General features: G+C 36.9%; 1 protein-coding gene across 1 annotated transcript in view; it reads right to left on the bottom strand.

Moving 5' to 3' along the window:
* LOC102186109 (disintegrin and metalloproteinase domain-containing protein 18-like) overlaps positions 1-27,974 on the bottom strand; it is a 129,315-nt gene that overhangs the window by 79,034 nt on the left and 22,307 nt on the right. Inside the window, exons 5-10 of the mRNA XM_018041817.1 lie at positions 23,573-23,649; positions 22,939-23,116; positions 12,871-12,933; positions 6,193-6,264; positions 5,573-5,739; positions 3,354-3,435 (exon numbers count right to left, since the gene is read on the bottom strand). Coding sequence (XP_017897306.1) covers positions 3,354-3,435; positions 5,573-5,739; positions 6,193-6,264; positions 12,871-12,933; positions 22,939-23,116; positions 23,573-23,649 — 639 coding nt within the window. The remainder of the gene's footprint in view (positions 1-3,353; positions 3,436-5,572; positions 5,740-6,192; positions 6,265-12,870; positions 12,934-22,938; positions 23,117-23,572; positions 23,650-27,974) is intronic.

Below are 27,974 nucleotides of genomic sequence, written 5' to 3'. Positions count from 1 at the left end.
TCCATGCACCTATCGACACCTTATCTTTGACAAAGGAGGCAAGAATATACAATGGAGAAAAGACAATCTCTTTAATAAGCGGTGCTGGGAAAACTGGTCAACCACTTGGAAAAGAATGAAACGAGAACGTTTTCTAATACCATACACAAACATAAACTAAAAATGGATTAAAGGTCTAAACGTAACACCAGAAACTATAAAACTTCTAGAGGAAAATATAGGCAAAACATTCTCTGACATAAATCACAGCAGGATTTTCTATGACTCACCTCCCAGAATACTGGAAATAAAAGCAAAAATAAACAAATGTGGCCTAATTAAAATTAAAAGCTTCTGCTCAACAAAGGAAACTATAAGCAAGCTGAAAAGACAGCCTCCAGAATGGGAGAAGATAATAGCAAATGAAGCAACTGACAAACAACTAATCTCAAAAACATACAAGCAACACCTGCAGCTCAATTCCAGAAAAATTAACTACCCAATCAAAACATGGGCCAAAGAACTAAATAGACATTTCTCCAAAGAAGACGTACAGATGGCTAACAAACACATGAAAAGATGCTCAACATCACTCATTATCAGAGAAATGCAAATCAAAACCACAATGAGGTACCATTTCATGCCAGTCAGAATGGTTGTGATCCAAAAATCTACAAGCAATAAATGCTGGAGAGGGTGTGGAGAAAAGGGATCCCTCTTACACTGTTGGTGGGAATGCAAACTAGTACAGTCACTATGGAGAACAGTGTAGAGATTCCTTAAAAAACTGCAAATAGAACTGCCTTATGACCCAGAAATCCCTCTGCTGGGCACACACACAGAGGAAACCAGAATAGAAGGAGACACATGTACCCTAATGTTCATCGCAGCACTGTTTATAATAGCCAGGACATGGAAACAACCTAGATGTCCATCAGCAGATGAGTGGATAAGAAAGCTGCACTACATATACACAATGTATATTATTCAGCCATTAAAAAGAATACATTTGAATCAGTTCTAATGAGGTAGATGAAACTGGAGCCTATTATACAGAGTGAAGTAAGCCAGAAAGAAAAACACCAATACAGTATACTAACGCATATATATGGAATTTAGAAAGATGGTAACGATAACCCTGTATGAGAGACAGCAAAAGAGACAGATGTATAGAACAGTCTTTTGCATTCTGTGGGAGAGGGAGAAGGTGGGATGATTTGGGAAAATGGCATTGAAACATGCATAATATCATATAAGAAACGAATCACCAGGTTTGATATAGGATACAGGATGCTTGGGTCTGGTGCACTGGGATGAACCAGAGGGACGGTACGAGGAGGGAGGTGGGAGGGGGGTTCAGGATGGGGAACATGTGTATACCCATGGTGGATTCATGTTGATGTATTGCAAAACCAATACAATATTGTAAAGTAAGAAAAAAAATAAATAAATGGTAAATGGTAAAACAAAAAAGAAAGTTCCTTGTACAGCAAGGAGGTCAAAACAGTTAATCCTAAAGGAAATAAATTCTGAATGGTCATTGGAAGGTCTGAGTGTGAAGTTGAAGTTCCAACACTTTGGCCACCTGATGCAAAGAGTCAACTCATTAGAAAAGACTCTGACCCTGGGAAAGATAGTAGGCAGGAGGAGAAGGGGACAAAAGAAGATGAGATGGTTGGATGGCATCACTGATTCCATGGAAATGAGTTTGAGCAAATTCTGGGAGATGGTGAAGGAGAGGGAAGCCTCGCATGCTGCAGTTCCATGGGTTTGCAGAGTCAGATACGACTGAGTGACTGAGAAACAATCTTTGTATAATGATATATCATTTCTAGACTTATTGTGATAATCATTTTGAATAGTATAGAAATATTAAATTAATATTTTGTATAACAGAAACTAACATGGGGTGAAGTTAGTCACTTAGTCATGTCTGACTCTTTGTGAACCCGTGAACTGTAGCTCACCAGGCTCCTCTGTCCATGGAATTCTCCAGGCAAGAATACTGGAGTGGGTTGCCATTTCCTTCTCCAGGGCATCTTCCCAACCCAGGGATCAAACCCAGGTCTCCCACGTTGCAGGCAGACTCTTTACGAACTGAGCCACCAGGGAAGTCTACATAGGGATATAGGTCAATTATAATTCAAAACAAACAAACTAAAAACAGGGATTAGATTTATGGATACGGGGGGCAGAGCTTGAGAGGAGGGGAACTGGATGAAGGATATCCAAAGGTGTTGATACTCAGAAGAAGAACTGCTTTAACTAAACATGAAAATCAAGTAATGCAGGTAAAAAATGGCTTAAGGTCTTGAATAAACATCTATTTCTCCAGAGATGATGTACAAAACACCAAAAAGGATATGAAAAGGTGGCTCAATTATCACTAGTGATTGTAAAGCTACAGTCAAAAACAAAATGTGATCTCACAGCATACCCCTTAAAATAATTACCAACCACAAAGAATAACAGCTGTTAATGAGGGTGGGATGAATAAAATATGAAATGTGAAATGCTGGTGGGATTATAAAATGGTGCAACCAACTGGACCTCAGTATTATGAGTCTTCATAATATTAAAAATAGAAATACCATATGATCCAGCAAACCCACTTCTAGGTATATCTCCAAAATAACTGAAGCTTCTATCTCACAGAGATATCTGCATTCCCATCTCTCATGTTAGTTGTAGCATTATTCAAAATCACCAAGATATGGAACCAAACTAAGTGGTTGCTAATATATGAATGCATAAAGAAAGTGTCTATATAGACAAATGGATAATATGATATGATTTATATATGTATATGAGTAACATGAAATATTATTCAGCCATAAAAAGAATGAAATCCTGCCATTTTCAAAAACATGGATGAAGCTGGATGTATTATTCAAAGAGAAATAAGCCAGACACAGAAAGACAAATATTGTATGGTCTACCTTATATGTGGGATCTAAAATATATCATACTCACAGAAGCAGAGAGGAGAATCGTGGTTGCCAGGGGGTGGAGGTACGGAAAATGAGGCCTTGTTGGCCAATGTGTATGAAGTTTCATTAAAGCAAGATAAAGATTCTACACATGTACTTCACAACAATGCAGACAGACTGAACACTACTGCACAGTGAACATATAATGCTTAAGATGGTCAGTTTCACACAATGTGTATTTTAACAACATAAAAAATTTTTAAAAATGACAATGTGAGGTTAAAAGTAAAAAATAAAGGACTGTATTAAAATATTAATTTAATAAGTTGTTAGATATACTATACACACTTTTGTTCTTAAAGAAGATATTAACTTTCAAAACATGATATAATTACTGAAGAGAAAGGAATAAAATGATATAATTACTGAAGAGAAGGGACATACCAGAGCAAGTCCTGCAGCAAACTTTGGATCACATGCCATTCCATGGTATGTTGCTCCTACATAATTAGGATGGTCCCTGTAACTAAATAATAACATTTTCATTGTGGATAAATGCACTTTAAGTTATCAATAACTTAATGATGTTTAAGAATTAGATTCCTCAATAAAGCTGCTTTCTTTAATACATGAATATTGTGTATCATGTCTAATGCTCTCAATCATTTTGTAGTTGGGTAGTCTCCCCTGGTGTGTCCAAATTAAGTTCAAAAGTCAACTTTAACATTGTATGATGCACAGCTTAAAATCCAGCAGTGCCTCATCCTTCCAGAAATTAATCACCACTGCTGTCAACACTGGATGGACTAGGTTCTAAGACATAAAAGTCAGGATAGATTACTGCCATGAATTTGAATGTAGTAAAACCTCAGATCTAGTCCCTTAATCTATTTCTCACTTCCACTGTATAATCATAAGGGATTTGATTTAGGTCATACCTGAATGGTCTAGTGGTTTTCCCTACTTTCTTCAATTTAAGTCTGAATTTGGCAATAAGGAGTTCATGATCTGACAGAATGCTTATTTAACCTGCTTATGTACCTTATATGCAGAGTACATCCTGAGAAACTCTGGGCTGGAAGAAGCACAAGCTGGAATCAAGATTGCCAGGAGAAATATCAATAACCTCAGATATGCAGATGACACCACCCTGAGGGCAGAAAGTGAAGAGGAGCTAAAAAGCCTCTTGATGAAAGTGAAAGAGGAGGGTGAAAAAGTTGGCTTAAAGCTCAACATTCAGAAAATGAAGATCATGGCATCTGGTCCTATCACTTCATGGGAAATAGATGGGGAAACAGTGGAAACAGTGTTAGACTTTATTTTGGGGGGCTCCAAAATCACTGCAGATGGTGATTGCAGCCGTGAAATTAAAAGATGCTTACTCCTTGGAAGAAAACTTGTCACCGACCTAGATAGAATATTGAAAAGCAGAGACACTACTTTGCCAACAAAGGTCTATCTAGTCAGGCTATGGTTTTTCCAGTGGTCATGTATGGATGTGAGAGATGGACTGTGAAGAAAGAGGAGTGCTGAAGAATTGATGCTTTTGAACTGTGGTATTGGAGAAGACTCTGGAGAGTCCCTTGGACTGCAAGGAAATTCAACCAGTCCATTCAAAAGGAGATCAGCCATGGGTGTTCTTTGGAAGGAATGATGCTAAAGCTGAAACTCCAGTACTTTGGCCACCTCATGCGAAGAGTTAACTCATTGGAAAAGATTCTGATGCTGGGAGGGATTGGGGGCAGGAAGAGAAGGGGACAACAGAGGATGAGATGGCTGGATGGCATCACCTACTCGATGGATGCGAGTTTGAGTGAACTCCGGGAGTTGGTGATGGACAGGGAGGCCTGGCGTGCTGCAATTCATGGGGTCGCAAACAGTCAGACACGACTGAGCGATTGAACTGAACTGAACTGAAAAGCTCAGATAGCAGAAAAAGTGTTGAATTGGAGGACAAAAGAGAGAATATATGCAGCACAGTCATCAGGAAAAACAGAGATGGGATGCATTAAATGTCCACACACACGTTAATCCTTAGTTAAAGCTGCTCCTGAACCTCCATACCTGACCTTAAATTTCACAGAGACATCAGAGATTTATAGATATATCCATATTACTTAAGGCCTTTTGGAATCATGTTTTTGGTTTTTTTCCATCCAAAATAATCAAATCAGCATATAGAAAGACTCTTGAAAGTTACAGTGGAAGCAGCTAAATAGCTACATCCTTAGGTCAGGAAAGACATTCCATAAGATCATCACATTACCATACTTATGTTTTCTAATGTAAGCAGGTTTATATGGATTTGTTGCATTCTGTCAACCAATGTATGCTTTATTTAATGTTAAAATGCTGGTCTTGGTTATTTACCTCTGCGGAATTCTTAAAAACAATAGAGGCCCTATGTTGTCCCAAGGCTTTCCATATTTTCAATTCTTTAAACTCAGAAGTAAGCAGACCACTCAGGATAATGGCCTACCATGCTTTAGTGTCTTACATTGAATCATCAGATTTTTATAGCTTTCATTCTGCCAACACAGTACTCACATAGTCATTTTTTGAGCTATCTTTGTTATTCTAAATAATAAATTTTGTGTACAATTTTAATAGTTCACTTACAAATAGTTTGATAAACTTTATACCAATGAAAATAAATTACTTACATTAATAAGTATGTCAAATCATGGGAGCTTTGTAATAAATTTTTTTCTCTCCAGGACACAAATCTTTGTAGTACTTCATGTGCATCCCCATCAGTTGAAATCTTATTTAGATCTGACCAGATCTCCAGAGAAGTTAATATAACAGACACTTGAAGCTGAGAATACATCTAAAAATAGGAGATTCATGATATATGGCTATAAGTAATCATAAATATAATACTATACATTTATATGCAATGCCAATTTTCTGATTAACTATATTTTTTTTCAGATGAAATTCACTGGTGGAATAAGTTAGTTTCAGGGAGTATACATTTTATAAAGTTGCACATGTTGGACTTCACTGGTGGGCTGTAGTTAAGAATCTGCTTTTCCCTGCAGGGGTCGTGGATTCCATTTCTGGTCCAGGAAGATCCCACATGCCGCAGAGGAACAAAGACCATGCATGGCAACTATTGAGCCAGCGAGGCACAAGGGATAAACCCACGTGCCACAACTGAGGACCATTGCAGCCAAGTAAGTACATGAGCATTTTCAAAAGTGCACATGCTAGTTATTCAAACAATGCTACTATATTTACATGAATGCTTCTTATTTAAATATCAAACATAAATACTCACAGTGTTGATTAGACTAAAAACATAGATAATCTTCTCAGATGCAAGTGTCACTTCAGAACCCATATAATCATACTGAAAGGCAAATTTTATTTTTTAATCATCAGTGAAAATGACTAAACTACCACATTTCAATGGATATAAAAATGTTAAAATAATGCAGCATGCACACAAAAAGACAAAATTATAATTAAGACTTAACGAGTACTAATAAGTTCTAGACTTAAACCTAGGGACTTTATATTTTAGATTTTATTTTAAGTCACTCAGTCGTGTTCGACTCTTTGCGACCCCATGTTCTGTAGCCCACCAGGCTCGACCCCATGGACTGCAGCCCACCAGGCTCCTCCATCCATGGGATTCTCCAGGCAAGAATACTGGAGTGGGTTGCCATTTCCCTCTCCATTCTTCCATAGGGACATTATATAGCAACCAATAATATAAAATAGGGCTTCCCAACTGGCTCAGTACTAAAGAATCCACCTGCCAATGCAGGAGATGTGGGTTTGATCCCTGGGTCAGGGAAATGGCAACTCATCCCAGCATTCCTGCCTGGGAAATTCCAAGGACAGAGGAGCCTGAGGAGGCTACAGTCCACGGGGCTGCAAAACAGTTGGATATGACTTAGTGACTGACTAAACAACAATAACAATATTAAAATGAGATGGTGATGATTATATTCCTCTTTACACATGTAGTTATTTAGGATCAAAAGTTAAGATTCCAAGATTGCATAATTAATAAGGGTTCCTTTTTATTCACATCCTTGGCATCAATTGTTATTTGTGGCTTATTTGATTATAGCCATTCTGATAAGTGTGAAGTGATATCTTTTAGTAGTTCTGATTTGCATTTCAGAGATGTTGAACATCTTTTCTGTGCTTATTAACCATCTGTAGGTCTTCCTTGAAAAACTGTTCAGTTCTCTTGCACACTTTTATTTATTTATTTTGTATATACGTCCTTTTATGTTTCTTTAAAATTTATTTATTTTAATTGGAGGTTAATTACTTTACAATATTGCACACTTTTAAATTGGGTTGTTTTTGATATTCAGTTGTATGAACTGTTTATATAGTTTAGATATTAACCCTTTATCAGTCATAATTGGCAACTACTCTTTTCCCATTCTACAGGCTGTCTTTTCATTTGTTTATGGTTTCCTTTGCTGTGCAAAAGCTTTTAAGTAGTTACTATTTGCTTATTTTTCCTTTCACTTTCTTTGCCTGAGGAGACAGATAAAATAACACTGTTATGATTAGTGACTGAGTGTTCTGCCTATATTTTCTTCCAGGAGTAATATGGTATCACTGTCTTACATTAAGTCTTTATTTCATTTTGAATTTATTTTTGTATATGGTGTGAGAAAATGTTCTACTTTCAGTCCCACATACATAGGTGTCTTGTTTTCCCAGCATCACTTATTTTTAGGACTGCTTTTTGCTTCAATGTATAGTCTTACCTCCTTTGTTGAACATTAATTGACCATAAGTGCATGCTTTTATATCTGGGCTCTTTATTCAATTCCATAGACCTGTGTGTCTGTGTTTATTCTTGTATCATACAATTTTGATTACTGCAGCTTAGTGGTATAGTCTAAAGTCATAGACTGTGATACTTTCTTCTGTTATTTCTCAATATTGAGTTGGCTATTTGGGGGTCTTTCATGTTTCCATACAAATTTTAGGGTTACTTGTTCTAGTTTCATGAAAAATGCTATTGGTATTTTGACAGGGATTACACTTAATCCTTAAATAGCCTTGGGAGTATGGGCACTCCAACAACAGGAATTCCTGAGATCTATGAAAACAGTGTGTCTTTCCATCTGTTTATGTACAAGTCTTTTACTTCTTTAGATTTTTTCCCTAGGTATTATTCTTTTTGATGCAACAGTAAAAGAGATAGTCTTCTTAATTTCTCCTTCTGACAGTTCATTGTTAGTAGACAGAAATGGAACAAGTTTCTGTGTGTTAATTTTACATCCAGCATCTTTATGAATACATTGATTAGCTCTAGTAGTTTTTGGTGTTGTTTTTAGGATTTTCTGGAGAAGGAAATGGTAACCCACGCCAGTACTCTTGCCTGGAAAATCCCATGGACAGGGGAGCCTGGTAGGCTACAGTCCATAGGGGCACAAAGAGTTGGACATGACTGAACAACTTGACTTCTTTTCACTTTAGGATTTTCTATGTATAGTATCATGTCATCTGAAAACATTGACTATTATGTTTCTTCCTTCCCAAGTTGGATTCTATTTCCTTTTCTTTACTGATTACTAAGGCAAGGATTTCCAGCACTATGTTGAATAAAATTTGCAGGCGAGGACATTCTTGTATTGTTCCTTATCTTCAAGGAAGTGCTTTCAGCTTTTCACCATTAAGTATGATATTAGGTGTGGGTTTGTCATATATGAGCTATATTATGTTGAGGACCATTCTCTTTATGCCTCTTTTCTGTAGAGTTTTTATCATAAATGGAAGATGAATTTTGTAAAAATCTTTTTCAGTATCTACTGAGATGATCAGATGGTTATTGTGTGCCTGTTGGCCATCTGTAGGTGTACCACATTAATTTTTTTGTGGATACTGAAAAACTGTTGCATCTCTGGGATAAATTCCACTAAACTGTGGTGTATGATCCTTTTAATATACTGTTGAAACTGGTTTGCTAACATTGTGTGGAGAATTTCTGCATCTATGTTTATCAGTGGTATTGGCTTGCTCTTTCCTTTGTTAAAAAGATTTATTTGTGGCTATGTTGAATCTCATTGCTATGCACGGAGTTTCTCTGCAGTGCATAGGCTTCTGATTGTGGTGGCTTCTTTTGTTGCAGAGCACAGACTCTCGGCCAGCAGGCTTCAGTAGTTGCAGGATGTGGGCTCAGTAGGTGAGGCTTGCTGGCTTAGTTGCTCCAAGACATGGGATGGTCCCAGAGCAGGGACTGAACACATGTTCCCTGCATTGGCAGGTGAATTCTTATCCACTGAAGTACCAGTAACCATTCAATATCACAGTAATTCAAGCCTATGCCCCAACCAATAATGCTGAAGTAGCTGAAGTTGAAGACCTACAAGACCTTCTACAACTAACACCCCAAAATGATATCCTTTTCATTATAGGAGACTGGAATGTAAAAGTAGGAAACAGTAAAAGACTTTATTGGCTTGGGCTCCAAAATCACTGCAGATGGTGACTGCAGCCATGAAATTAAGATGCTTGCTCATCTGAGACTTTTCTTGTTTCCTGAGATAAGCCTGTATCAAAACCTGTGTCAAAAACTTCTCTCTTAGAAATGTTTTTGTTGTATCTAAGATTTACGGATGGTTGTGTTTTCTTTTCATTTGTCTCCAGGCAGAGATTGGATTTTGTGGTGACCCATTGACTATTAAGCAGTACATTGCTTAGCCTCTATGTGTTTAGTTTTTTTTTGAGTATTTTTCTTGTAGTTCATTTCTAGTCTCATTGTACATGTTCAGAAACGATGCTTGTCATGATTTCTGAAATTCACCAAGGCTGGCTTTATAGGCTGGCATGTGACCTGCTCTGTAGACTGTGCCATGTGCAGCTGGAAACATCTGCAACCTGCATTTTTCAGATGGAATGTTCCATATACATAGACTGTGTCATGTAAGGCTTTTGGTTTCTTAATGATTTTCTGTCTGGATGATCTGTCCCTTGATGTAAGTGAGGTGCTAAATTGCCTACTGTTATTGAGTTACTGTTAATTTCCCCTTTTATGTCCATTAATATTTACTTTATGGATTTGGATGCTTCTATGCTGGGTGCACAGATATTTACATTTGTTATACCTTCTTATTGGGTTGATGCCTATCATTATGTAGTGTCCTTGTCTCTTGTGACAACCTGTTTTTCAACCCTGTCTTGTTAGATATAAGTATTGGTACTCTGACTTTTTTTCGATTTCCTTTTGCATGGAATACCTTTTTCCATTCCCTCACTTTCTGTCTGTGAGTCTTTAGATCTGAAGTGAGTTGCTTTTTGGCAGTGCATATATGAGTCTTGTTATGTATCCATTTAACTACTCTATTTCTTTTTTCTTGGAGCATTTAGTTCATTTCCATTTAAAGCAATTGTTGATATGTGTGTTCACATTTCCATTTTGTGCATTGTTTTGGATCTTTCTGTATGTCCTTTCTGTTCCTTTCTTTTTCTTTTGTTCCCTTCTCATATGATTTGATGGCTACCTTAATATTATATTTGGGTATCTGTTACTTTTCTTGTGTGTATATAGTATACATTTTTCTTTTGCAGTTACCATGATGTTTTTATGTATCAATCTATACATACACATACGTATTTACATATGATTAAGTTGCTGATCTCTTAATTTCAAATACATTTTTAACAACCATGTATGTATATTCTCTTCCCCTCACAATTACTGCTTTTAATATCTTATTTTACATCTAATTTAAGTATCTCCTAACCCCTTATTGTAGATATAGATGCTTTTGTTAAAAGACAACATTCTTCCTACCTTCCTTCTAGCTTTGCATGTGAGATGATTTCCTACATTTACTGTATGTTTGCTCCTACTAGTGATCTTTTCCTTTCTTAATTTTTGTATTTCCAGTTTTGGACTTTTTGTTTCTTAGTAAAACTGCTTTAACATTTCTTGTAATGCTAGTTCCTGAACTCTTTTGAGTTTTACTTGCCTATAAAGATTTTGATCTCTAAATCAAATTTGAAGAGCCTTGCTGGATAGAGTATTCTTGGCTGTAGATTTTTCACTTTCAACATGTTAAATACAGGGTGCCTCTCCCTTCTGGACTGCAGAGTTTCTGCTGAAAAGTCAGCTGATAGCTCTATGAATATTCCTTTTGTTGTTTTTCTTTTCCTGCCTTCACTGTCCTCTTTTCATCTTTAACTTTTGTCATTTTAATTACTATCTCTCTCTTCTCCTTCTGGGGGGCCTATAATGTACATATTAATGTGCTTAATGTTGTCCCAGAGTTCTCTTTCAAGGTTCTCATTTCTTGTCATTCTTTCTGTTTTCTGTTCACCATCAGTAATTTCCATCACACTGCCTTCCAGCTCACTGATCCATCCTTCTGTATCATCTAGTCTACTATTGGTACCTCCACGTGTATTTTTCATTTCAGTGTTGTATTCTTCATCTTTGTTTGGTCGTTCTTCATGTTAATATTTTCTTGCTCTGTGTATGCATTCTTCTTCTGAGGTTTTTGATTGTCTTTACAAGCACTACCCTAACCTCTTTCTCGAGTAGGTTGCCTATCTCCATTTCACTTAAACATTCTTTTTGGCTTTTTACTTATTGCTTCATCTGGAACATGTCTGCCTAAGTATTGGCATTTGTATGTACCTGGTAGATTGGTTGCGCTTCTTAATGCTGGAGATGTGGCCTTTTGCAGGCACTATGTGTTTCAGCAGCTGACTCAACTTTGGTGTATACTCTAGTGGCTTCCCCTGTGTGGCTGTGTGGGTCTTTCTGTTGCTGAAGGCTGACTAGGTGAGACGTCTGTTAGTCTTGTTTGGCTCCTGGTCCAGTTGGTTGGCAGTTCTGCCTCATGCATTTGCTGCCAGGTGCTGGTTGGCAGGACAAGGTCATAAGGCAGCTGACTGTGAAACTCCAGGGAGCTCTGGGATAGTGCTGGCTCAGTGCTGTATGGAGTAAAGGTGCAGAACATTCCAAGGCTATAGCACTTCCACTGCTGGGTGAAGCCTGGTCCTGGGGCTAGTGCCTAGCTATTGATAGGCAGAGCTGGGGCCTGGAGCCTGGTTGTAGGGTCCAGGGATCCCAGAGCTGATGTCATTATTTTCTATTATTGCTTTTATGAAATTTATTTAAAGATTTGAAAATTTCATTTTATGCAAAAATTCTAGAACATCATGACACTTACTGGCTTATACAAAATTACTTGTAATAATGGACAAAACAGGTTTTTTTTAAAAAAAAAAAAAAAAAACTTATTGCCTGTAAGTGTTTGCTAAAACTAATTGTATAAATGAAAAGTTCAAAAATCAAATGTGTTCCTATGTATTCTTCTCCCTTTACAATTTACTAGATATTTACCCAGTGTGTCCTACAGAATGTTTACCTTCAAATTATAGCCTCCCTCTCAGCAACATTACGTTTTTCATAGTTAATTAGCAGTAAATTTTTAGCATTAAATAATATCCCAGTCTGTATGTACCACAACTTATCCCCTCACTTATTAAAGAAAATCTATGTTCTTTCCAAGTTTTATAAATATGAATAAAACTACTATAGACATTTAAAAAATGATTATTTCCACCAGAATACCCAAGCAATTACACAGCACAAAGTATTCTTATAAAAGATTATGTTTAATAGAAGGATCTTCTTCAATTTAATAATAAAACACTTTAAAATGAAAATTGACTTAAGGCAGTGTTTCGCCACAATTTGGGGGTGAACCCAGAAATATATGCAACTAGTTATAATCCAATAGATTACTGGATCTCCCCTTACATACAAAATTTTACATTAGTTCTAATAAATATTGTTACTGATCTCTTATGTGGTTGGAAAGCCAACTGATAATGTGTCTTTATGTCCTGTCACACTGAAACATATATTTTGAACAGATTAATGTATTTCTGCATTGCAAAGATTATCTTTATATTCCTTTTCAATTTAAAGAAAAGAGTATAAGGAAAATGTATCAATAATGCTTACCAAAGCTTTATCAATGATGACACGTATTTTCAGAACCCTTTTCAACAGCACACCTGAATCTTTCTGCAAAACAGACGACATGAATTGATAAGATTTAAAAAATCTTATCTTGCTTGTAATTATCATGTACATTATATAATTATACACACACACTCTCATACACAGGTATGGCTAGCTAGCTAGCTAGCTAGATAGATAGATTATAGCTACAGATGCAAACATGTAAAGATATAATTACAAGAAATATGAGGATCAATGCCCATTGAGTAAATAATCTGGGAGATGTTGCATAAACATTTTGAGGACAAATCAGAAGCTTTTGCCTTATACTCTTGATAATTAGAATCCTCAAAAAAAGTTACTGAAATGAGGGAGGATTCTTGTTTCTTTCCCCTCCAAAACTTCTTCTAGGTCCCTAATTTAACCTTCAAGCTAAACAAATTCCCATCAACTTACCCCCAAATGTTGGTCTATTTTATCATCATTTTTGTACTTGAAATTATTTACCATGGCCTACTCTCAATAAAATGCATGTATTTTAAGAACACAGTTACACGAACTGGTAGCAATGTATACAACCATGCATCCATTACTATCAGTAAAATAAAGAATGTTTCCATTACCCTATAAAGTTAATAGCCTATAAGGTTCAAGGTAACCAGTGACCTACTTTCTCTCACCATAGGTTACAATAATTTACCCTAGAAGTTTATATAAGTGAGATCGTATGATATGTCTTCTTCTATATCTGGTTTCTTTAACTCAGCACTTGTCCGTGTTGCTGTGATTATTGGTAATTCATTTGTTTTTGTTGTTACCAAGTGTGAGATTTTAGAAACATAGAACAATTTGTTAATATATTTAACTGTTGATGACCATTTGGATTGTTTAAACATTTTAGCTGTTGTAAATGATGTAGATGTGAATATCCATGTACAGGTTTTTGGATAGTTATAGTCTTTCATTTTTCTTGGTTCAATGTTTAGAACGGGAAAATCTGATTCACATGATACTTGTATATGTATATAGAAATAAAAATTTGATATAGTTTTCTAAAGTTATTAGGTTGGCTAAAATGTTTGTTCAGGTCTTTTCATTACATCAAATAGAAAAATCTGAACAGATCTTTTGGCCAACTCAATAGTTTGATAATTCTGCATTTTTTGCCAAGAACTAATGTCAACTGCTCCACACTCTTTCTTTCATTTGGTGTTGTCATTCTTTTGCATTGCATCCATTCCTGTCAGTATGTGTTGAGAACTCATTGAGATTTTCATTTGCAGTTCCTGTATGATTAATGATGTTGAACATCTTTTCACAGTCTTATGGCTCATTAATTTGGTTTCTCCTAAATCCCCTACTAGAAATTTCGTTTGGTTTGACACTTAAGTTTACCCTCTAATTCAATTTTCTAGAATAAGGATTTCCATGTGGAAATCCAATCTTCTTACATATTTGACGAAGATGTCATTTTTTACTTTCCAAAGACCTTAGCATCTTTGCGTATAACCATTTGGGCAAGAGCACATGGCTATACCTCTACTCTACGGTATTCCACTGTTCCACACATAAACCAATACCACAGCATGAATCTTGAGAGCGAGGTCAGCAAACTATAGCCTATGGTATACCCTCCTCAGTTCGGTTCAGTTGCTCAGTCGTGTCCGACCCTTTGGACCTCATGAACTGCAGCACGCCAGTCCTCCCTGTCCACAACCAACTCCTGGAGATTACCCAAATTCATGTCCATTGAGACAGTGATGCCATCCAACCATCTCATCCTCTGTCATCCCCTTCTCATCCTGCCTTCAACGTTTCCCAGTTTCGGGGTCTTTTCTAATGAGTCAGCTCTTTGCAACAGGTGGCCAAAGTATTGGAGTTTCAGCTTCAACATCAGTCCTTCCAGTGAACACGCAGGACTGATTTCCTTTAGGATTGACTGGTTGGAGGTCCTTGCAGTCCAAGGGACTCTCAAGAGTCTACTCCAACACCACAGTTCAAAAGCATCAATCCTGCCATGCTCAGCGTTGAATGTCACATTCAGTTCAGTTCAGTCACTAAGTCGTGTCTGATTCTTTGCGACCTCATGAATTGCAGCATGCCAGGCCTTCTTGTCCATCACCAACTCCCGGAGTTCACTCAAACTCATGTCCATTGAGTCGGTGATGCCATCTAGCCATCTCATCCTCTGTTGTCCCCTTCTCCTACTGCCCCCAATCGCTTCCAGCATCAGAGTCTTTCCCAATGAGTCAGCTCTTCGCATGAGGTGGCCAAAGTATTGGAGTTTGAGATTCAACATTAGTCCTTCCAAAGAACACCCAGGACTGATCTCCTTTAGAATGGACTGGTTGGAACTCTTTGCAGTCCAAGGGACTCTCAAGAGTCTTCTCCAACACCACAGTTCAAAAGCATCGATTCTTCGGCAATCAGCTTTCTTCACAGTCCAACTCTCACATCCATACAGGACCACTGGAAAAACCATAGTCTTGACTAGACAGACCTTTGTTGTCAAAATAATGTCTCTGCTTTTCAATATGCTATCTAGATTGGTCATAACTTTCCTTCCAAGGAGTGAGTGTCTTTTAATTTCATGGCTGCTATTACCATCTACAGTGATTTTGGAGACCCCCAAAATAAAATCTGACACTGTTTCCACTGTTTCCCATCCATTTGCCAGGAAATGATGGGACCACATGCCATGATCTCAGTTTTCTGAATATTGAGTTTTAAGCCTACTTTTTCACTCTCCTCTTTCACTTTCATCAAAGGGCCTTTTAGTTCCTCTTCACTTTCTGTCATAAGGGTTGTGTCATCTGCATATCTGAGGTTACTGATATTTCTCCCGGCAATCTTGATTCCAGCTTGTGTTCTTCCAGCCCAGCGTTTCTCATGATGTACCCTGCATATAAGTTAAATAAGCAGGGTGACAATATACAACCTTGACGTACTCCTTTTCCTGTTTGGAACCAGTATGTTGTTCCATGTCCAGTTCCAACTGTTGCTTCCTGACCTGCATACAGGTTTCTCAACAGGCAGGTCAGGTGGTCTGGTATTCCCATCTCTTTCAGAATTTTCCACAGTTTATTGTGATCCCCGAGTCAAAGGCTTTGGCATAGTCAATAAAGCAGAAATAGATGTTTTTCTGGAACTCTCTTGCTTTTTCCATGATCCAGCAGACGTTGGCAATTTGATCTCTGTTTCCTCTGCTTTTCTAAAACCAGTTTCAACATCTGGAAGTTCACGGTTCATGTATTGCTGAAGCCTGGCTTGGAGAATTTTGAGTATTACTTTACTAACATGTGAGATGAGTACAATTGTGTGGTAGTTGGAGCATTCTTTGGCATTGCCTTTCTTTGGGATTGGAATGAAATCGGACCTTTTCCAGTCCGGTGGCCACTGCTGAGTTTTCCAAATTTGCTGGCATATTGAGTGCAGAACTTTCACAGCGTCATCTTTCAGGATTTGAAATAGCTCAACTGGAATCCCTTCACCTCCCCTAGCATTGTTCGCAGTGATACTTTCTAAGGCCCATTGACTTCACATTCCAGGATGTCTGGCGCTAGGTGAGTGATCACACCATTGTAATTATCTTGGTTGTGAAGATCTTTTTTGTACAGTTCTTCTGTGTATTCTTTCTTTCCACCTCTTCTTAATATCTTCTGCTTCTGTTAGGTCCATACCATTTCTGTCCTTTATCGAGCCCATCTTTGCATGAAATGTTCCCTTGGTATCTCTAATTTTCTTAAAGAGATCTCTAGTCTTTCCTATTCTGTTGTTTTCCTCTATTTCTTTGCATTGATCACTGAGGAAGCCTTTCTTATCTCTTCCTGCTATTCTAGGGAACTCTGCATTCAGATACTCATAAATTTTTCCATTTCTCCTGCTTTTCACTTCTCTTCTTTTCACAGCTATTTGTAAGACCTCCTTAGACAGCCATTTTGCTTTTCTGCATTTCTTTCCCATGGGTTTGGTCTTGATCCCTGTCTCCTGTACAATGTCATGAACCTCCGTCCATATATCATCAGGCACTCTATCTATCAGATCTAGCCCCTTAAATCTATTTCTCACTTCTACTGTATAATCATAAGGGATTTGTTAAGTCATACCTGAATGGTCTAGTGGTTTTCCCCACTTTCTTCAATTTAAGTCTAAATTTGGCAATAAGGAGTTCATGATCTGAGCCAGTCAGCTCCCATTCTTGTTTTTGCTGACTGTATAGTGCTTCTCCATCTTTGGCTGCAAAGAATATAATCTGATTTCAGTGTTGACCATCTGATGATGTCCATGTGTAAAGTCTTCTCTTGTGTTGTTGGAAGAGGGTATTTGTTTTGACCAGTACGTTCTCTTGGCAACACTCTATTAGCCTTTGCCCTGCTTCATTATGCATTCCAAGGCCAAATTTGCCTGTCACTCCAAGTGTTTCTTGACTTCCTACTTTTGCATTCCAATATAATGAAAAGGACATCTTTTTGGGGTGTTAGTTCTAAAAGGTCTTGTAGGTCTTCATAAAACCGTTCAACTTCAGCTTCTTCAGCGTTACTGGTTGCAGCATAGACTTGAATTACTGTGATATTGAATGGTTTTCCTTGGAAACGAACAGAGATCATTCTGTCGTTTTTGAGATTGCATCCAAGTACTGCATTTCAGACTCTTTTGTTGACCATGATGGCTACTCCATTTCTTCTAAGGGATTCTTGCCCACAGTAGTAAATGTAATGGTCATCTGAGTTAAATTCACCCACTCCAGCCCATTTTAGTTACTTTAGTGTTTTATGATAATGTCTATTCTGTTATTTACCAGTTCTATTGTCAATGTCCTTCATTTTCAAAATGGCTTTGTTTTTCTATTATGTCTATTTCTTGAGCCCTTCCAGGATCTTTAAACAGACAGTGAAAGGGTAGACTTGTGAGTACTAAAGAATGGTTCTCTGGGGTTGTATTATTTAGATTAGAATTTTATTTATGTATTATTTTTTTAATGCTGTAACTTACAATAATAATTTAAACTCTCTAGGTCTCTGCTTCCTTCTAAAGAGAGGGATAATTGCCCTCACTCAGAACTATAGAAAGAATTGGAAAGACAGAGAATACTGTCAAGGTCTTATAACAACTCTTGTCACCTAGTACATAAATATATAACAGTATCAATATTGTTTTTAACTCATTTTGCATCATGTAATTTGTGTTATATTTTATATTTATATTTATTTTTATGTCCCATGTTTATTACTTTTGTATTCTTCTTTCAGAATACATTCATTTCTTTCATGTGAAACTTTTGTGGAACAAATGGTGGGGACAAGTGACTTACACTATATGTGGTTCATAAGAAATGACCGATTTTTCAAGAATGATATTGCTCCTTCTCTGAGAGAAAAGAAGTCCGTGACAGATACCTGTTCAGCTCAGGTTTATCAAGATGGGGATTCAGACACTCTCCTCCCTTTACTCCTATCTGAATTCCAATACTATTGGGGACACTTTGAGGCCCTGAGTTGAAGCTGGAAAAGGAAACAGCTAGCATTTTCATCTACCTTGGTCTTTGCATGAGCAAAGCCCACACATCATGTTAAACCACTGACAGGAATTCCTCACCTCAAAATCTCGTGGTATTTGACCTAATAGTGTTTACTCATGCAGAATACAGTTTGAGGATAACAGCTTACAAAGTTGTTCCATCTCTTGATTTGACAGAAAATTCAGTGTATTTGGCAACTACTCCTTAGAAATTTGGTTGTGTTGTAGTCTGCTAATTTTCTCATTCCTGGTGAGTCTCTCTCTGTTATTCTAAGTGTGGTTTGTTTTACACATTAGAAAAGGTATACAGAATAGGCAGGAAAGAAATGGTTTTAATGAAAAATATCAGTTATATAGTTCCGACTGGGTAAATAATTACAGGCTGAAAACTACCTTACCTTATTTTAAGTAATTTTTGTGTTGCCTTTCAATCTTCAATATTGGTGCTAAATAGTTTCATGCCATTCCATATTGTGTTTATACAGAAGAAATCAGATGTTTAAAAATATTGGTTCAGAACCCCTGCTTAAATCATTTTGATTCTCAATTTCATCTGTATTAGAACTCATACCACATCACCTGTATTGTTATTTTAAATGCATATTTATCTCTCAAATTTTCTTGTCATTTTTGTTTATAGTTTAGTTGTGTGTTATTTCTGGACTTTTGTGTGATGAACTTTTGAGGTTTTACACATGTGTGGCATGCTTTTAATTCCCAAGAACTGTTGTCTGCTGAATTTCATTTTTTAAACAGTGCTCTGTTCTTAATTTGTGGATGAAATATTTTCTTCACCCTTTTTGAGTATGGGCTTCCCTAGGGGCTTAGTCAGTACACAATCTGCCTGCAATGTGGGAGACCGGGGTTCGATCCCTGGGTTGGAAAAATCCCCTGGAGGAGGACATGGCAACCCATTCCAGTGTTGTTGCCTGGAGAATCCCATGGACAGAGGAGCCTGACTGGCTGCAGTCCATGGGGTCACAAAGAGTCGGACATGACTGAGAGATTAAGCATAGCACACCTCTCTGAGTAGATTGTCATATTGCTTTCTTCACTCTCTCTCTCCATTCCTTAGTGCCTCAAGATTAAACACTTTGAATTTTTCCATGACAACATCTACCATATTACATTGTTTCATCCTATGTCTAGTGCTTCTTCATATTAGGCATTGACAGCATATTGCAACATCTATGAACACATATGGAGCTTATGGCCTGCTGTCTTCAGAGAGTGTAAATTATCTGGAATGCTTAATGGGAAAACCTTTCTGTCAACATGCTTGGTTTTGATTCTTTGGGGTGGTTCAATTCCCTCTTGGATTCTCATGAACATCTTAGAATGTTTAAACCCATTTCCCAACATCTAGTGTGTCAAGTTTAATATATTCACACTAATTTTGGTATCATAACCACCTTCTATTATGATTTACAAAGACATCTATGCCTGGTGACCCCACTTCACACATTCCACCCAAGAAGAGTCTTAGACCAGCTGTGAGTTTACAGCAGAAACAATTGTTTAGGAGAGGAAATTAGGTTTTATACATATTTTTAAACTGATTTTCAACCACTTTTCTTCCTAAACCCACCATTAATATCATTTCCTTAGGTATTTGGACTCACAGTTAAAAAGATATTTCAGTAGTTCCCTTGTGCAAGGGTCCCCAGTCTTGGGCCACCAATCAGTAACAGCAGTGATATCCCTGGTTTCTTCTTAGTTCTGAAATTTTAGTGTCTTTTATTTCATATTGCATTCTATTCTGTGTCCAAATTTTCCATATTTAGTTCCAATTACCTTGCTTCAGTACATGAGAAACTATTGATAGCAAATACAAATAGTAGTAGTAGGAGCAATATTTATTGATATTCATCAATCACTTACATTTCTGACATACTATGCTAAGTAATTTTCAATTACAAATTTATGGAAACTTTAAAGTACCTGTGTGACTTGGGTATTATTTTTATTATTGGATTTTTACAGATGAGAAGATTTAAATATAAAAAGATGATATGCTGCCGCTGCTAAGGCACTTCAGTCGCGTCCAACTCTGTGAGACCCCATAGATGGCAGCTCACCAGGCCCCCCTGTCCCTGGGATTCTCCAGGCAAGAGTACTGGAGTGGGGTGTTATTTCCTTCTCCAATGCATGAAAGTGAAAAGAGAAAGTGAAGTCGCTCAGTCGTGCCCTACTTGTAGCAACCCCATGGACTGCAGCCTACCAGGTTCCTCCGTCCATGGGATTTTCCAGGCATGAATACTGGAGTGGGGTGCCATTGCCTTATTACTCAGCCAAATACTTGTGGCTACAGCCTAATGACTAGAACTTCAAGCTATGGGAGCTGGAACTGTATGTTGCCTTTGCCTCTATCAACCCCTATCTTATTGCTGACTCTTCAAGTTGGGGGTTTCAAGGGCAGGGCTATTTGTCTTTGCCATAACATGTCAATCCATTTGGGTTTTCCCACTGCCATAGAAGAAGGTTCATGGAAACCTTTAAAGTTATTTTATGTGACAATGCTCTGCTTCAGTTTTGAAATGGTCTTCAATTGTGTCAGTATTGTACTGCAACAGGCAGATGGCATAGGGTTGGGAGTCACATCTCAGTTCTATTAAAAAGGAAATTTTCATTTCTATATAAAACTATATTTTATCATTTTTATGACATTCTGAAAGGGTAATTTTAAAAATCTGCATTTACACCAATATTTTTGGCAAAATAAAAAATATTAAAGCAACAATGAGATGGGAGATCATAAAAAATTAAATTCACATTTTATATTATAATTTTGGTTTGCCTCTCTAAACAAGGTACCCAATTTTGCTATGAATATGTGGACACAGTTTCATTTTCTTAACTTTTGATGGCAAAATGTAAAGTTGTGCAAACATTCTTAAGGAGGAAGTTAGAATACATATATCTAAAAATCTTGGAAATATGCCTATTTCTAGATAAAAACAATTTTAAGAAAAGTGTGACTGTTCAAAAATCTGGTACATTCATGCAGTATTTCTTGCTTGAAGTGAAAAATATAAATATGCAAAATATACCATAATGAAAGCATATGTTTTAAATTTATATATATATATATATAATACATTGAAGTGAAGTTGCTCAGTCGTGTCCGACTCTTTGCGACCCCATGGACTGTAGCCTACAAGGCTTCTCTGTCCATGGAATTTTCCAGGCAAGAGTACTGGAGTGGGTTGCCATGTATATGAAAAACAATATATCAAAATGATTGTCCTGGATTTCACAATAGCCTTTTGTCTAGAGAATAGTATTATGGTCAATTTTTATTATCCTTCTGCTTATATTTAAATTTTTAATAATATTAACTAACATTAATTTAAAATGATAATAAATTTAATGCAACTTAATGATAAGTGAAAACTTATCCTTTTAATAGCACAAATCAAATTTCAAAGAAAAATACATGATAAGGTAATTTTTTTCTTAATTCTTCCTTTTTAAATCATCTTTATAACTTGAAAGAGTAAAATAATTAGAACTAATGCCTCAAAGTTCTAAGAACACTATGTCTAGACAATGAGATATGGAACAGTTCTTGCCTCATTTGTACTTTTGCATTTTCTATCAAAATTAACATTTATTTTTACAAAGCTAATAAAGTTACTAAATGGCAAAATGCATGACACTTACAATGAGCAAATTTGAGTACCTTTATATTTTTAGGATGAAAATTCAGTAAAAGTGGAACTGTGCTACCCTAGAACCACAATGACTCCTAAAATGCAATAATAGATAGAAGAAGGTAGAAAACTGGATTTACATGTTAATCAAGCAAGATGGAACTATCCTTAGATATGAAATGACAAAGGAAAGTGAAGTCACTCAGTCATGTCTGACTCTTTGCGACCCCATGGACTGTAGCCTACCAGGCTTCTCTGTCCATGGGATTTTCCAGACAATAGTACTGGAGTGGATTGCCATTTCCTTCTCCAGGTGATCTTCCCAACCCAGGGATCGAACCTAGGTCTCCCTCATTGTAGACAGATGCTTTACCGTATAAGCCACCAGAAAAGTCCTGGTGGAAATGACAAAGGTCATGATCAAATTTCTACTTAATGTTTTCATTTAATATTTGTGTATATTTGCATAAAAATACTTAAAAGGCTGCTTGGGGCTGGTGCACGGGGATGATCCAGAGAGATGATGTGGGGTGGGAGGTGGGAGGGGGGTTTATGTTTGGGAACTCATGTACACCCGTGGTGGATTCATGTCAATGTATGGCAAAACCAATACAGTATTGTAAAGTAAAATAAAGTAAAAATAAAAATTAAAAAAAGGTAAAAAAAAGAGGCACATCTGCATAAAATACTTAAAATTAGGTATATGTGAGAATTTTGAATTACATATTTACAGCTGTTAAATTTTTTAATATTATATGACTAATCAAAATATATTTAAACTAAATACTTTATAAGAGAAGGCTTTATTATAACCAGTATCACTTTAAATTTGTTTTCCAAATGTAACAGATATCAATGTGAATATGTTTATCACAATTTGTATACATGAGTTACTTACATTTGATTTCACAAGAATTTTGTAGGATTGATCTGCAAATTGAGTGGTAGAACTGTTCTCTGATATGGGAGAAAAATCACTTTTTTTATCCCTGAACGGATAAATCACATGCTCATATGTAGTTGACGATTCCAGTGGTTCAATTCCATAACTGACATTCTCAAACTGCAATAATCCCCTGAATATTGAAACACATGAAAAAGAAATTAAAAATATGGATTTCTCAATAATAAACATAAATATTAAAAGAAAACATTAAGTAGAAATTTGATAATGAGTTTGTCCCCTAATATCTAATAATAGCCCCAACCTACTTCCATCAATGTGTAAACCCAATTTTCTACCTCCTTCTATTATAGCATTTAAGAGTCATTGCAGTTCCAGAGTGGCTCAGTAATACGGATATTTCTCATTCTGATGACAGCTATTTCTGAATGAATTTTATAATTGCAAGCCTGGCAGAGACAAAGAGTATAGTGGAAAAGATAAGACAAGCAGGCACAGAAAGTAGATGAGAAGAAACACAGTGTAAGTGTCTATTTTCTTTGTCTTCCATCTACCCTTCAAGAAGTTTCTAAAAGTTAAAGGGCACACTAGATATCGACTATGGTACATCTCTGGAATATGTCATTACCTGAGTCCAGAGCAGGTACTAAGTGTCGCAGCTGAATTTGGAATCTCTGTGGCATATCCTTGGTAAAAGCAATGGCCCTGCACAGGAGTAATATAAAGATACATCGGTAATGATTAGCAAACAAAGAGTTTGATTTTATTGATAACTCTCATTCTAGACATCATCAAAGATCAAATTTAAGCATCCCATTATACAGTTCAACAGACATTTCCTTTCCTTTTTATCTTTCTACAGTCTTTTCCCCTTGACACTCTTCTGACTTTGAATATTCACAGCTCCTATTCTTTCCCAAAGGATTTTTGCTGTAAATCTGAACTTTCCATAAATAACATTCTGATCTATATCTTGTCATTCTCAGTCTACATTTTGAATACATAGTCTAAAAATTCTACCTCAGGTAATCACTGGCATTAATTTGACTTCCACTGTGAGCATTTCATTTGTTTTATTCTAAGTAAGACCAAAATATCTTAACTGACATTTCTTCACTATTTTTTCATATCTCACCATGTTGATCATCTTTACTTGAAAGTCTCTTCTCAATGGACATTTAAAACATTACTCTTCCTATGTTCTCGACTGATACAGTCTTTTACTGGATATTTCCTCTTCCTTAAGAAGTGTAGTGATATCTAGAATCAGCCTTGTTCTTCAGTTAATCCTGGACTATGAACACACTATTATCATCACATTCTCATGTACGAATATGATTCTATGGCATTAGTGTCCAGACATACAAACCCATCAGTAAGCATTCACTCATCTCAATACTCAACTTAACTCCTATCTCCAACTGATAGTGGCAGAGCATACACACTCCACTGTCAGATAACAGTAGCAGCCAATTCTGCCCACAGTGGTGTCAGTAAACTATGCCACAAACCTTCACAAAGATGTAGAATGCAAACCAGGTCCCAACATTTTACCCAGCAGAAGACAGCATCACAGTTTATGCATCTCCTGGCCTTGCATGCCCAATAAGATAAAATGATCCTCTTGAGATAACTCTCAACACTCCAAACTCAAAGCAGCAAAGAGTGGCCTAGATAAAAAACCTCCCTTTCTCAGGGGCACTAGCAGAGACAGACTGAGAAGCATATTGATAGCCAGTGACTGACATACAGCTGGAGGAAATGTTCTCCATTATATGGTTCCCTCATCAACCAACATTACCAAGTAACAGAGGGTGGCCCAAGAAAGAAATGTTTCCTGCCATGGGCTGCCCTGGCAGAGATCCAGTGAGCTCCGTTCCAAGAAAGCTAAATGGTCACTGGAGCAACAACCACACTAAATTTGAACTTAAACAGGGTGATTGCCAACAACAATAGAAGATTTCAATGACAAGGATACAATCTAAAACTATATATCAAGAACCAAGAATATCACAACAAAATGTGAGAAGACACCAGATGCTGCATATTGAGATTAGCCACATACTGGAATGATTCAATGGATTTTAAAGCAGCTGTAAAAATACTCATTCAATGAACATTTTAAAAGCATCCTGAAACAACTGAAAGAATAAGGAAATTTCAGAAATGAAATAGAAGCTATTAAAAATAATAACTAAGAAATTAGAACCAAAAAAAAAAAAACACAAAAAACAAAAAACCCAAACAAAGAAAACAACCCAAACTGGGTAGGAACAAATGCAGTGTGCAGATGGCAAGGGACAGAATCAGTGAACCTGAGACAGATGCGTAAATAAAAGAGACACAGATGCATAGAACAGTCTTTTGGACTCTGTGGGAGAGGGAGAGGATGGGATGATTTGTGAGGATGGCATTGAAACATGTATAATATCACATATGAAACAAAAAAAAAGACAGAAAAGAAAAAATTTACCTAATATATAAATCACAGGAAAATTAATTAAGAAAATAAATGGAGTTTCAAGAACACATGGAACATTACCAACTTTTAAAAATATATGTCAGAATCCATGAAGGAGTACCAGAAAGAATTAGCAGAGTAGAAAAAATATTCAAAGAAATAAAGACTTAATCCTGGTCAAAAGACAGTGGTTTAGAAATCCCTGGATCTGCCATCCTTCAACAAATACACCAAGTGAGTAGCAATTAATGCACCAATTCCATCTGTGAGAGACCATGAAATAACAGACTGGCTCGTGCACATCTTTTGGTGAATGCAACATCAGATGCACCAAAGCCAGTAGGGAGATTTGGGATGCCTGTTCACCAGAGAATCCGCCCCAGAGATTCGATTAGATTAGAAAGAGATAATCTAGCTTCCAGATTGACCAGGGCAGGAGAAGGTGTTGTTCAAGCAAACAGTACCCCAGTGTTTTTGAGGAGAAGACCCAAGCAATAGGGTCACCAAACCTGGGCAGTCTAGTCACCCAGAGCACAATGGAGATGGTGGCTTGGGTTACTTGACACCACTGACTCCCTTCCCTGCTTGTCCACACTCATTACAGAGTGAGAAGAAGAAAAATCCCACCTCTCTGCCTCCACGGCAGGAGACAATAGTGGACGGATTGAATGCAGTGCTCCCACTTCACCAATACTGCCCCAAGAACCAGCATCTGACTCTCAGATCTTGCAGCACTATAGCCACGGTACAGTCTGTGGGAGAACAGAGGCACCGACCTGGGATGACAGAACAGTGAACATCCCTTCTGAGACAGAGCCAGGGCAGGGAAACCCCACGGAGGTCTGCTTCTACCCGAAGAGAGGAACAGCTGGTAGAGGACCCCTGAATCACTGGCCAGGCTGGTTTGTGGGGGTGTCCTTCTGGACAAGGCCACTCATGAAGACCCTGTGAGGGGACTGCTTTCCTAATAAGCAGACACCAAAGTAGAGTGTTAAGTAAAATGAGGAATAAGGAAATGATATTTCAAACAAAGGAACAAGGTACAGGCTGAATTGACACTAGTGAAATAAACTTAATGTACCTAATAAAAAATTAAAAATAAAGATGTTCCTATAAAGATGCTCATTGAGGTTAGGAGAACAATGCATGAACCAAGTGAGAGTTTGAAAAAAAAACACAACCAGATAAAATATTAAAAGTATCAAACAGAAATCATGGAGCTGTAGAATAATTGCTGCTGTTGTTTAGCTGCCAAGTCGTGTCCAATTCTTTCACTACCCCAAGGACTGTAGCCCACCTGACTCTTCTGCCCATGGGACTTTCCAGATGAGAATACTGGAGTGGATTGCCATTTCCTTCTGCAAGGAGTTTTCTTAACTCATAAATTGAACCTGTCCCCTGCATTGGCAGGTTCTTTACCACTAAGCCACCAGGGAAGCCATAGAATAATGACTGAACTGAAAAAATTCAGTAGAAGTCTTCAGCAGCAGATTACATCAGACAGAAGAAAGACTCAATTCAACTCCAACAGATCAAAGGAGCAAAGGAAGACAGTAGAAAGTGCTCAAATCTTACAGGAGTTATGGGATAGTAATTAAAGTTTCCACTTTGGAAACTAGAAAAAAAGAAAAGCAAGTTAAAGCCAAAGTAAGTAACAGAAAAGAAATATTTAGAATTGATAAACCTCTTTCCAGGTGTGCTAAGAGAGATGACACTAATTACTGATATCAGTAGTATAAAAGAAGTATCTTAACTATAGCCTCATGTACATTAAAAGAATAACAAAGGAATGAGATAAACAACTCTATGTCTACCAATTTTAAATCCTGGATAAAATGGTCCAACTATTTGAAACACACTATTTGTCAAACCTCATGTAAGAGGAAATAGACAATCTGACTAGTCTGATTCTCTTAAAGAAGTTGAATAATATTGATCACCGGCCAAATTGCAAAGCAGCAAGCAGGCCCAGATGTTGTCACTGTTGAATTCTGCCAAACATTTGCGTAAAACCATATCAAATCTCTATACATTCCTTCAAAATATAGAAACAGAACAAATTCTTCTAATGCATGCTATGTGGGCCAATATTATACTAAAACCAAAACAACCAATGACACTTAAAAAAACAAAAGAGGTACACATTAAAATCTCTCATGAACATATATGCAAAAATTCTCAACATCATATTAGGAAATAAAAATCAACAATAAATTTAAAAATTGTAAACCAAAACCAAGTGGGATTTATCCCAGATATGCAAAGGAGGTTCCACATTCAAAATTCAAGTAATAAAAGCAATTACTACATAGGTTAAAGAAGAAAAATATTAGTAAATTGAACAAGGCTACAGAGTATAAAGTTAACATACAAAAATCATTTGTGTTTCTACAAACTAACAAACTGTCAGAAAGAGAAATTAACAAAACAATTCCACTTACAATAGCATCCAAAAGAATAAAATATTTTTGATTAAATTAAACCAAGGAAGAGAAAGACCTGTACTCTAAACCTATAGTACACTGATGAAAGAAATATGACACAATGGAAAGAGATCCAATGATCATGG

The sequence above is a fragment of the Capra hircus genome, chromosome 27 (assembly GCF_001704415.2).
Source record: "Capra hircus breed San Clemente chromosome 27, ASM170441v1, whole genome shotgun sequence".
In the NCBI taxonomy this organism is placed as follows: Eukaryota; Metazoa; Chordata; class Mammalia; order Artiodactyla; family Bovidae; genus Capra; species Capra hircus.
Note: the sequence above shows the minus strand (reverse complement) of the source record. Positions and strands in the feature narration are given on the sequence as shown.